At 46.3% G+C, this 12,782-nt stretch overlaps 2 protein-coding genes across 2 annotated transcripts in view; both read left to right on the forward strand.

The window, feature by feature from the left end:
- The first annotated feature begins 979 nt into the window (after window positions 1-979).
- LOC116224048 (cilia- and flagella-associated protein 54-like) lies at window positions 980-2,602 on the forward strand. Its single transcript, XM_031582599.1, has 5 exons — window positions 980-1,217; window positions 1,406-1,511; window positions 1,606-1,749; window positions 2,101-2,269; window positions 2,562-2,602. Exons 1-5 carry the CDS (start codon window positions 1,069-1,071, stop codon window positions 2,600-2,602), a joined length of 609 nt encoding a protein of 202 aa, XP_031438459.1. The 5' UTR covers window positions 980-1,068.
- LOC105888556 (cilia- and flagella-associated protein 54) overlaps window positions 1,900-12,782 on the forward strand; it is a 21,704-nt gene continuing 10,821 nt past the window's right edge. The window contains exons 1-7 of the mRNA XM_031582600.2: window positions 1,900-2,872; window positions 6,974-7,117; window positions 8,515-8,628; window positions 9,582-9,683; window positions 10,164-10,356; window positions 11,038-11,136; window positions 12,104-12,216. Of these exons, the coding sequence (XP_031438460.2) occupies window positions 2,774-2,872; window positions 6,974-7,117; window positions 8,515-8,628; window positions 9,582-9,683; window positions 10,164-10,356; window positions 11,038-11,136; window positions 12,104-12,216 (864 nt within the window). The 5' untranslated portion in view covers window positions 1,900-2,773. The remainder of the gene's footprint in view (window positions 2,873-6,973; window positions 7,118-8,514; window positions 8,629-9,581; window positions 9,684-10,163; window positions 10,357-11,037; window positions 11,137-12,103; window positions 12,217-12,782) is intronic.

Raw genomic sequence — 12,782 nt, forward strand, 5'->3', positions numbered from 1 at the left:
GTGAAGGATCCCTGCTTTATATAGTGACCGTGGTTTCCATTCAGACGGTCCTTCGATGTGCACTAACTGAATATAGACCTGACAAGTGCACAGTGTGAACGCAGCTGGACCGTTAAGGTCACTCTACAGTGGAGGGGCCACAGGCTTTTGTAAGGCCTCTTAGCCACGCCACTGGAGCCCATTGGGGGGGGGTCGGCAGGATGGGGAGTGGCGGGCGGGGAGGCTGGGGGGCTGAATGGTGAAGCACTGAACACAAACAACAGCGGGGGAGGCTGCCCTTTGGGGGCGTTTTTGGACCGAAGATGAAGACATCGATTTCTCCCACACACAGACGAGATGAGGTGCAAAAAGCCTTTCATGACATTTTCATCCCAGTTTTCTAAGAAGGAATTTGTACCTGAATGGTTCTTGACGGACAACAGGAGTAAGTCTTTGTGACATTTAGCTATGGCTTTTCCTTGGCTAAGAAAAACACCTGAAGTCCTAAACTTCTTGTTCCCTACAAGTGGGGCTGTCAAGAGTGAACATGACCCTGTGTCAACATGAGGATTCTTCATTAAGTGTGTGTCTATTGATGTGTCACTTAATAACTATAATTATGAATACAAATATGTTCTGCATGATTGATGCTACATTAAAAAATAATTTTCTCGGTTCTTCTCCATATGTGAATAATATTTTTCTGAGGGATAGCGCCGCTGCTCTGGTCGTTGTTTTGAAGGGTAAAGATATGCCAAGGCATGATTTTGGCATGTTATGCTGTCAATGAATAAAAATAAAAACAGACTTTTCTACATCCTCACAGCAGTGTAGTCATAGTTGTCGAAGTTGAGCAGCCTAAAAAGGCATGGTACACTGTGGATGGGTCTTGCCAGTTGGAGAGCAATAGCTACACCTACTGGATAGATTATGTACAACAACTTCCCTTACCAGTAAAACACACCACTCCCTCGTTAACGTTACTATGACAACTCCTCAACGCTTCCTAACTCTCGTGTTTGTTATGGTTGGTTTGTAGCAAACGTTAACTACATAGATAGCTGGCTAGCTACCAATACCTCTACGAAAATGGAGCCATTACCTGCGTCCTACTACGGGAAGATCGACAAGAAAAATCCTGTAATATCAGCCTTTGTCGGAGAAATAAAGGAGTTTAAGTCATGCATTAAACGTGTTAGGGACTTTCCAAAGTTTGACCAGACCACCTACGTGAGAGGGTGAGTGGCTAGCTAGATGGAGGGCTAATGTTAGCTTTTAGTTCAGGGGGTACAAGAGGCACATCCTGACGATGTATTTTGATGAATTTCAAGAATGAATGCTATTAATCAAATAGTTCACAAACACTACAACTATGTAGACCAAAATCTCGGTGTCGTTAATCTACCTATGCTGTCTACACTGACAGGTCGAAACTGCTTTTTGGAATATGGAACAAGTACAAGCCTCGGCTCCCAACGTATTATTATGACCAACACGTTCTACACATAGCCGATTTTCTCTTCTCGAACAAGGTATATGCCGCTAGATATCTTTATGGTAACAATAACCATATATTCAATTATGGCTCCAGTAATTAACAAGCTACTCTTTATTCCCTCTGTTTAGCTTTACTACCTGGCACAGTGGCAGGGCTATGGACGGTACCTGTGTGAGCACGGTGATGTGACCATCGACAGCATCAAAGATGTCGACCACTTCAAGAGCACCTTATTTCCGCAGGGCCTTAATACCGACCAAGCTAAGCTTACAGTGAGACTAACTGCTTTAGGCCCTTTAGGCTCTCCGGACCCCACCCCCCCCCCCACCCACCCTCCTCTCACTCACACCACACGACACACACACACACACACACACCACACACACACACACACACACAACACACACACACACACACACACACACTCCTGTCAGGTGGGCACTTTAAGGACCATTTTTAGCTGTGCATGAGTTACATCTTTTGGACAGCTGTTGAAATCTATCTTCAAATGGGTATTAACCTACCCAGCAGTGTCTCAGTGTATAATGCTTAATTGGAGAACCGGAGTGTTTGCTGTATCTCTAACCATCTGTCCGTGTGTGTTGCTTCCCCGTCTGTCTCAGTTCCAAGCGCTCCAGGGCCAGTGTCAGTGCATGTTCTACCTGGAGAGAGCCAGGGGCAGGGAACCGAGCCTGGACTCGGTCCAGAAGCTGCTCAGCCTCCTGGGCTTCCTGCGCATAATGATGCAGGCTCTGCTGCCCCAGGAGAAGCTGTGCTGGCTTGTTTACAATGGTGCCCCAGTTGTTGTTTTTTTTGTTTATTCATTTATTTATTTGTCTTGTTTATTTTTTTAGCATGATAGCAGACATAATGTAAGTGGAAGTGGAACGATCGGATGTGTAAAGTAGGCAATAAGCCCAGCTGGGTTGACCAATTAGTCTTCAGCTAGCTATAAAGTTCACACAAAGTGCAAATAAAAGCAAGGAAATAAAAAGTCTGCTTCTGTTGTTCACATCAGCAGTAAAATAAGCAATGAAACTAGTCTACACTCACGGAATAGGGATTGATTGTCTTATCCTCCAAGTGCTGACCAAGCGACAGGTCTTCGTTTCAATCAAACTGTAAAAAAGTACCTGCAGATTATGATCTTAACAAAAATCAATTTGTTATACGAGATGTGTTCTTGCAAGGTTGGAATTAAGTCAGCTTCATTAACCCTTTGTAGACATGACAATGCAGCATCACTGAGTGAGATATACCATGAAAAAAGACAGAGTTAGGCATTTTGTTTAATACATGCCTGTCATTTTAATATGTATTTTCTGCTTGCCTTTAGGTTCCCTATATATCTATGACATATGCAGATACCTTATGTCAGTGAGCCGATCATCACAGGTACATTCTGTGATTATATGTTGATGTGTATGTGTGTCCATGTGTCTATAGTGCATTTCATTTTGTGTAATAAATCTTTCTCTATCTCTCTCTTTCACCCAATCTCTCTTTCTCCCTCACTGTCTGTCTGTCCCTTTCTCTATCTCTTTCTTTCCCCCAATTCTTTCTGTCTCTCTTTCACCTAATCTCTTTTTCTCCCTCTCTGTCTGTCTCTTTCTCACCCTCTCTGTTTGCCTCTCTCTCTCCGTCAGAGGAGCTACAGGGCTACTAGACTGTGTGTGTAATTATATATATAACTGTACTGCTTCACTCTTAGATTGTATTTTAAGTATTTTAAGACTACTCTGAAACTGTTCCAACTTGCCACCACCATTGGCTTCAGTTGGTTTCACTCAAATCAAGAAAGGCTACTAATTGCTGGGTTGCAGTTGAAAGACACTCCCACAGCAATCAAGGCACTTTGTCAAGGCAGAAACTGGGAGGACCTTCAGCCGGGTGCAATCAGTGAGCATGCTACTTCCATAGGGCTGTTGCTGAAGCGTCAGCGGAAGTGTCAGCCCTCGTGCTCAGCCCTTTTCGTGTGAAGACCTTTTTGGGTAAAGACGTGCAAGTCTACCTGTACAAGACCTTTTTGGGTAAACACGTGCAAGTCTACCTGTACAAGACCTTTTTGGGTAAAGACGTGCAAGTCTACCTGTACAAGACCTTTTTGGGTAAACACGTGCAAGTCTACCTGTACAAGACCTTTTTGGGTAAAGACGTGCAAGTCTACCTGTACAAGTCCACCGAAACAAGGTTCACAAACAAGGTCAATTTTTTTTCATTTTGACTCTGCCATAGCCATGTGTCACAGTAGCATCTCTGTTGTCACTGGTTGTCAAAAAAGATCACAGCGCAGCAGACGGCAGCGCAACCTGGGTAATCTCCGCTCACTTCAACAAACCTCTTCGGCTGTAACCTCTTTCTCTGTTGGCCTGTGGAACTGTCAGTCTGCAGTCAGGGAAAGCTGATTTCATCTCAGGTTATGGCCAACCACCTCTCCCTAGGGCTCTTAGCTCTCACGGAGACTTGGATCACACCTGAAAACAATGCTACCCCGGCAGCATTCTCCACCAACTATGCCTTCTCCCATACTCCCCGGCCATCTGGTCGTGGAGGTGGGACGGGGGCTGCTGATTTCAGACAACTGGAAATTCACTCCACTGCTGCCTTCAAACAGGTATGCCTCCTTTGAATATCATGCAATTATGGTAACTGCTCCTGTTAAAACTTATGTGATTGTTATCTACCGTCCACCAGGACAACAGGGTGATTTCGTCCATTGAGCTGGACACCCTGCTGTCATCCATCCCTGAGCAGGAGTGTCCAACACTCATCCTTGGCGACATGAACATCCACCTAGACAATCCCAACTCAGCTGACTTTCGAACCCTGGTTCACTCGTTCGACCTACAACAGGTCCCCACTCCTCCAACTCACAAAGCAGGAAAAGAGCTTGACCTCATCCTTGCTCGGAACTGCACCACGGACACCTAACGGTAACCCCTCTGCATCGCTCGGACCACTTCTTCATTCGCTTCGATGTTCGGCTCATTGAGCAACCCTCTGTCCCCCCTCCGATGGTCTCGTTCCGGCGCAACCTCCGCAACCTCTCTCCCACCCACTTTTCCTCTCTGGTTTCTTCTGCTCTTCCACCTTTATCCACTTTCTCCTCACTAGGGTGTCGATGATGCCACAGAATCACTCTGCTCCACTCTGAGCTCATGCTTGGACACTTTGTGTCCACTTTCCACCAGACCTGCTCGTTCTACCCAGTCTCATTCGTGGCTGAGTGATACCCTCCGAACGCAGCGCTCCAATCTCAGAGCGGCTGAGAGAAAGTGGCACAAATCTGCAGCACTGGACGATCTTGCAAGCTACCAGACACTGCTGGCCTCCTTCTCATCCAGCATCACTGCTGCTAAGAAGACTTTTTTCAACGACAAGATCAACGGTTGCAACTGACGCTCGGAGACTATTCTCCACCTTCAAAACTCTGCTCTACCCTCCTCCTCCTCCCCCAGCTACTAACCTCACTGCTGATAACTTTGCTTCCTTTTTCACAGAGAAAGTGGCAGCCATCGGGAAACAGTTCGACCAACTGTCTCCCCCCCTAAGGGCGCAACCGTCAATGGCTCATCATTTCCTTCTTTCACCCCTCTCAGCGAGAGTGAGGTCTCCAAAATCCTAACAGGTAGCCGTCCAACTACTTGCCCGCTGGACCCCATCCCATCCAATATCCTTCAAGCCATATCGCCTGCCATCTTACCGGCACTAACACAGGTGATTAATGCTTCATTTAATTCTGGAACATTCCCTTCTTCATTTAAAGTGGCTCGGGTAACACCGCTGCTGAAGAAGCCGTCTCTCGATCCCACTCAGGTGGAAAACTATCGACCGGTCTCACTTCTCACGCTCCTATCAAAAACCATTGAGAGGGCAGCTTCCAAACAGGTCACAGAGTTCCTATCAAGGAACAATCTCCTCGATCCAAACCAGTCTGGATTCAAAAGTGGTCACTCCACCGAAACAGCCCTGTTGTCTGTGACAGAGGCCTTGAAAACAGGCTAGAGCAGCAGCTCAATCCTCAGCTCTCGTCCTGCTTGATTTATCAGCTGCGTTTGATACAGTCAACCACCGCATCCTTTCTGTCCATACTGTCAAGTATGGGCATTTCTGGCAAGGCGCACTCCTGGTTTGAATCGTACCTCACTGGGCGCTCGTTCAAGGTGTCATGGCAAGGTCAGCTGTCTGTACCTCACCACCTTACCACAGGGGTGCCCCAAGGCTCGGTGATGGGACCACTTCTCTTTGCCATTTACACCACTTCGCTGGGCCCTATCATCCGCTCGCATGGTTTTTCCTATCATTGCTATGCCGATGATACTCAACTGTTTCTGTCTTTCCCTCCTGAGGACACCACTGTCTCGGCGCGGATCTCGGACTGTCTTGCTGATATATCCACATGGATGAAAAACCACCACCTTCAGCTGAACCTGGCCAAAACGGAACTGATGGTCTTTCCAGCCAAACAGGCCATCCACCACAACATCAGCATCAATATTGACTCCTTGTCTCTTGTTCCATCCAAAACAGCAAGAAACCTCGGGGTCATTATTGATGACCAACTGACTTTCACGGACCACATTGCCTCTGTCTCTAGGTCCTGCCGCTTTGCGCTATTCAACATCCGCAAAATCAGGCCGTACCTAAACCCAGTATGCCACCCAGCTGCTGGTGCAAACCTTGGTGAATTCCCGCCTTGATTACTGCAACGCCCTCCTAACGGGCCTGCCGGCTTGCGTGGTGAAACCACTACAAATGATCCAGAACGCGGCGGCGCGTCTGGTGTTCAACCAACCGAAGAGGGCACACGTCACCCCGCTTCTTATTGACCTCCACTGGCTGCCTGTAGCTGCTCGCATTAAGTTCAAGTCACTTATGCTTACCTACAGAGTGCTTGATGGTTCTGCTTCCACCTACCTAAATGCTCTTGTAAGGGCAAATGTTACACCCAGGATGCTGCGCTCTTCTAGTGAGCGTCGTTTGCAGTGCCGTCTGTGCAAAGTACGGCAGTCCAGACTATTCTCATTTGTAGTTCCACGTTGGTGGAATGAACTACCCAGCACTACCAGGGCAGGGGCGTCCCTCTCTACCTTTAAGAAGCTCTTGAAGACCCAACTCTTCAGAGAGCACTTCCTGTCCTAACTGGCACTTCGACTAGTGCGTAACTTGCAATTACAGCAGTTACATTTCTGCACTTCTTTCTTTCTTTTTTATTTCATTTTGTTATATTTCTTATGTAAAGTAGTAGTTATTTATTGTTACACCAGGTTCTATTGCTCGTAGCTTGAATATTCTCTCCCTTGTACGTCGCTTTGGACAAAAGCGTCTGCTAAATGACTAAATGTAAATGTAAATGTCTTTCTACCCCCCTCTCTTTCTCTCTCCCTCTCTCTCTCTCTCTCTCTGTCTTTCTACCCCCCTCTCTTTCCCTCTCTTTCTCTCTCTCTCTTTCTCTCTCTCTCTCTCTCTCCCTTTCTCCTGCCCCCTCCCCCCCAGGCTCTTGAGTTCCTGCTGTGGGCCTGTGTGTGCCTGGAGACCTCCATCCCCCTGCTGTCCCCACGCTTCCTGGCCTGGAGGAGCACGCTCTACTGCGCCGTGTGCCAGTGCTACTACGAGGCCCAGGCGGGCGTCCACGCAGAGGTGACTCATTCACACACACACACACACACACACACACACACACACACACACACACCAGAGGTGACTCATTCACACACACACCAGACCACACACACACACACACACACACACACACCACACACACACACACACACACACACACACACACACCAGACCACAAATGAACAGGGACTTCTCATTCACACACACACACACACACACACACACACACACACACACACACACACACACACCAGAGGTGACTCATTCACACACACCAGACCACAAATGAACAGGGACTTCTCATTCACACACACCAGACCAGAAACGAACAGGGACTTCTCATTCACACACACACCAGACCAGAAATGATCAGGGACTTCTCATTTACACACACACCAGACCAGAAATGAACAGGGACTTCTCATTCACACACACACCAGACCACAAACGAACAGGGACTTCTCATTCACACACACCAGACCAGAAACGAACAGGGACTTCTCATTCACACACACCAGACCACAAATGAACAGGGACTTCTCATTCACACACACCAGACCAGAAACGAACAGGGACTTCTCATTTACATTCTAATTGGAACAGAATCGGACAAGGCCTTTCTTTTAGTTTTTTTAATAGTTGGTGGAGGGTTTTGCCTGGTTCCAAGCAGTGGATTTGACTGGGAGTGGAAATTTGACTGTTTTATTTTGTATTCAAAACTCGATTCAGTAATAATGGTCTTTTGTGTATGTGTGGGAGCTATTCAAAGTAACTAAGGAAAATGGCTTTCTAATTGCTATTTGATTGGAAATAGAACAGGACATTTCTTCTATGAATAGCTAAATAACCTCACATAAACGGATTTCTGTATTAACTCTAATAGGATATAATTTATACCATATATTGGAGACCAGTCTTGGATTTTAGTCAGTCATGATCCAGGTTTTAATCTTGTACAGTGGCGGCCACCACTGTGAGACAAAGCCTGAAGGTCCACTCATAGCTTCACCTCAGACTCATCTGACTTATTCCTTCAGGGATCTGCTCTTAAAAAGCTGAGTTTAGGGGTGTTACCGTCTATTCAAATAAGCCATGGGTGCAGGGCTCTTTGTGTCGACCTGGGGGGGAAGGTGAGAGCCTAATATCACACCTCACTCCCCAGGTCAGCCCACGGTATATTCACCCAGGAATGTTTACATGCTAGTTAAATCCAAATAAAAGTAACAATTATAACTAGGTATAAGATAATTGAATTATTGACTATGGCATATTCTTATTAACTATACCGGTCCCTTCAACTCCTGTTATTGTAGCCTTTGACCTGAATGTCTGTAATGATTATTTTGATGAGGGTGTTGTTAAACACAGTGTGGCTTACTGTTGTCCTGTTGTCCTGTTGTCCTGTTGTTCTGTAGGTGTTTGCGAGGCGAGCTCTGGGTAAGGTCAGTGACCTGGCCAATCTGGAGAGTCCTGATGACTCCCCAATGAGCACAGAAGATCAGAAAGCCTTTAAAGAGGCGACTATTAAGGTACTAATGGAGTGAGTGAGTGAATGAATGAATTAGTGAGAAAGTCAGTGAGTGAATGGATGAGTGACCGATTAAGAAAGTGAGTGAGTGAATGAATGAGTGACCGATTAAGAAAGTGAGTGAGTGAATAAATGAATAAGTGAGAAAGTCAGTGAGTGAATGAATGAGTGACTTATTAAGAAAGTGAGTGAATGAATGAATGGATGAATGAATTAATGAGAACGTGAATGAGTGAGTGAGTGAGTGAGTGAGTGAGTGAGTGAGTGAATTAATGAATGAATGAATGAATGGATGGATGAATGAACAAATGAGAAAGTGAGTGAGTGAATGACTTGAGTGAATGACTTATAGAGTTAGAATACACAGGGTTGCTGTTTGATATGAGCACAGCAGTGTGTGTGTGTGTGCAGCTGGCCATCATGGTGTTTAAGAGGAGTGTGTGTGTGTGTGTGCAGCTGGCCATCAAGGTGTTTAAGAGGAGTGTGTGTGTGTGCAGCTGGCCATCATGGTGTTTAAGAGGAGTGTGTGTGTGCGCAGCTGGCCATCATGGTGTTTAAGAGGAGTGTGTGTGTGCGCAGCTGGCCATCGTGGTGTTTAAGAGGAGTGTGTGTGTGTGTGTGCAGCTGGCCATCATGGTGTTTAAGAGGAGTGTGTGTGTGCGCAGCTGGCCATCGTGGTGTTTAAGAGGAGTGTGTGTGTGTGTGTGTGTGTGCAGCTGGCCAGCATGGTGTTTAAGAGGAGTGTGTGTGTGTGTGTGCAGCTGGCCATCATGGTGTTTAAGAGGAGTGTGTGTGTGTGTGTGTGTGTGTGTGTGTGTGTGCAGCTGGCCATCATGGTGTTTAAGAGGAGTGTGTGTGTGTGTGCAGCTGGCCATCATGGTGTTTAAGAGAAGTGTGTGTGTGTGTGTGTGTGTGTGTGTGTGTGTGTGTGTGTGTGTGTGTGTGTGTGTGCAGCTGGCCATCATGGTGTTTAAAAGGAGTGTGTACGAGCCTCGGAGGAAGCCCAAGAGCTTATTCAGACCCAAGACAAAGAACTGCCTCAGGGACGCCTCAACTGTGAGTATGGTCATGACACACACGCACACACACATCTTTACACAGGTCATGACACACACACACACACACACATCTTTACACAGGTCATGACACACACACACACACACACACACACACACACACACACACACACACACACACATCTTTATCTGTGCACAGGTCATGCTATAGTAGCATCTGATGCCGTTTGTGGCATATCATTTGGAATACTTTTTTGGTACGCTGTATTAATTCTTTTGGCATACTTTTTGGTGTACTTATACACTGTGTTTGTGCGCTTTTGGTAAACAGAATCACCGCACAGGTCCCCATATTCATGCGGAAAAACACCGCCATACATGAGAATCTTTCGCCTTGTGAAAAGAATCGAGGAATCTTGACGTCTGTCTTGTTTTCTTATTTGATCTCAATCCCGACCGCGTCTCCCCCCACCTCCTCTCTCTCTCCTCCTTCCCTTCCCTCCTTCCTTCTCCTCTCCAGATGCCGTGGCCTCGTAACCACACGGAGCGCATCCTGGTGGAGCTGTTCGAGGGCAATGCGGCCCAGTTCCTGGCGGTGCTGGAGGCCCTGTGGGACAGCACACGGCGCCCCCTACAGACCGGGGGTCTAGATGAGCCCGACCTCATGGACGTGGCGATGGAGCTCATGGCTGCTGGCATCAGCCTACTCTCAGGTACGCCTACTCTCAGCTACGCCTACTCTCAGCTAGGCCTACTCTCAGGTACAATCCTAGTGTATTTGTTTCCTCACAGGTGTAGGGGGGTTCGTAGAACCGGTGACTGACAGACACACAGACACAAAGAGACAGACAGACAGATAGTAATAGTAGTTAGTTTTATACTATATATTTAAGATTCAGTTCTTAGGTTTGTCAGTCATGGCTTCAGGTTTATTCTTGAAGAATGGCGGCTGACCACTGTGAGAGAGACTTGAAGATCCCTCCCTCACAGAGTTTCACCTCAGCATATCTAAATTATCCATTGTAGGATTTGCCCTTAAATGCTGAGTTTAGGGGTGTTACCGTCTATTCAAATAGGCCCTGGGGACAAGGATCTTTGTGTTGAGCTGGGGGGGAAGGTGAGAGCTATTATCACACCTCACTCCCCAGGCCAGCCCAAGGTATATTCACCCAGGAATGCTTATATGCTAGTTAAATCCAAATAAAAGTAACATTTATAACTAGGTATAAGAAACATTGAATTATTGACTATGGCATATTCTTATTAACTATAAAATCTCAAATGCCGGTCCCTTCAATAGACAGACAGACAGACAGATAGATAGATCATCTCTAGCAGCAATATTGAACGACAGCAGAGCGTTGAGCAGTCACAGTGTGTGTGATTCTTCACAGGTGTGGGAGGGTCCATAGAAATGCACCGGAATGATGATCTTCCTCTCTGTCTGAATGGAATCTCTCCTGACCGCGATCTCCTGCATGTGGCCGTAGCTGGTGGGTAACATCCATGACATCTACACACACACACACACACACACACACACACACACACACACACACACACACACACACACACACACACACAGTGCTACTCAGATGGCGTTTTACCTCAGGATCTTCAAGCACTCACACAATCACACACACACACACACACACACACACACACACACACACACACACACACACACACACACACACTCACACACACACACACACACACTCACATTGCTACTCAGATGGCGTTTTACCTCAGGATCTTCAATCACACACACAATCACATACACACACACACACACACACACACACACACACACACACACACTCACATTGCTACTCAGATGGCGTTTTACCTCAGGATCTTCAAGCACTCACACACACACACACACACACACACACACACAGTGCTACTCAGATGGCGTATTACCTCAGGATCTTCAATTACACACACAATCACATACACACACACACACACACACACACACACACACACCCTTTCACACACACACACACACACACTCACATTGCTACTCAGATGGCGTTTTACCTCAGGATCTTCAATCACTCACACAATCACATACACACACTTTCACACACACACACACACACCCACATTGCTACTCAGATGGCGTTTTACCTCAGGATCTTCAAGCACTCACACACACACACACACACACACACACACACACACAGTGCTACTCAGATGGCGTATTACCTCAGGATCTTCAATTACACACACAATCACATACACACACACACACACACACACACACACCCTTTCACACACACACACACACACACACTCACATTGCTACTCAGATGGCGTTTTACCTCAGGATCTTCAATCACTCACACAATCACATACACACACTTTCACACACACACACACACACCCACATTGCTACTCAGATGGCGTTTTACCTCAGGATCTTCAATCACTAATCTGTGTGTGACTTGTCAACAGGGGAAAATCCGATTTCAGTGGATGCTGCCGTGAAGTTTGTGAAGCTGCTGTTTCGCTACGAGCAGTGGGACATGTTCAAGAGCCTCTCCGGCAGCCTTCTCTCTGTACTGGCAGTAAGTCATTCATGAACTTAGTTAAAGCAACGGCTCACTGAGGGAGAAGCCTGTGCATAGTGGTGATATTTCGCGGGACCTCCTAGGGATCCCCCACCCCACACTACTGAGATATACCAGTGTATACATTTAGCTTCTTATTTGTCATTCTTCTCTGAACCCTGAAATATCGTCAAAGGTTTAAAAATATAAATAATCAAATATAATTTATAAATAATACATTTAAAAGTCAAATTAAAAACTGGACACCCCCTGAATGAGCGCACCGGACCTTGGTGTCGTCTACACCTTACTATTACTGTCAGGGGCAGTGAAGCACTAGCATGGCTCGCGGACACAAGCTTAGTTATCTAACTATCTAATGTATTTTGAGACATACGAATATATATATAGTAACTATGGTAACTCTCATGAACTATACGCTGTGTGTTGTGTCTCTATAGTAACAGTAACTATAGTAACTCATGAACTATACGCTGTGTGTTGTTGTGTCTCTATAGTAACAGTAACTATAGTAACTCTCATGAACTATACGCTGTGTGTTGTTGTGTCTCTATAGTAACAGT

Source organism: Clupea harengus, chromosome 16, assembly GCF_900700415.2.
Source record: "Clupea harengus chromosome 16, Ch_v2.0.2, whole genome shotgun sequence".
NCBI lineage: Eukaryota > Metazoa > Chordata > Actinopteri > Clupeiformes > Clupeidae > Clupea > Clupea harengus.

Bases quoted from the DNA above. Each gene is read 5' to 3' on its own strand.
- LOC116224048 (XM_031582599.1), top strand. From the start codon at position 1,069: ATGGAGCCATTACCTGCGTCCTACTACGGGAAGATCGACAAGAAAAAT. The intron at 1,512-1,605 runs GTATATGCCGCT...CCCTCTGTTTAG, and splicing joins ATTTTCTCTTCTCGAACAAG to CTTTACTACCTGGCACAGTG. The intron at 1,750-2,100 runs GTGAGACTAACT...CGTCTGTCTCAG, and splicing joins CCGACCAAGCTAAGCTTACA to TTCCAAGCGCTCCAGGGCCA.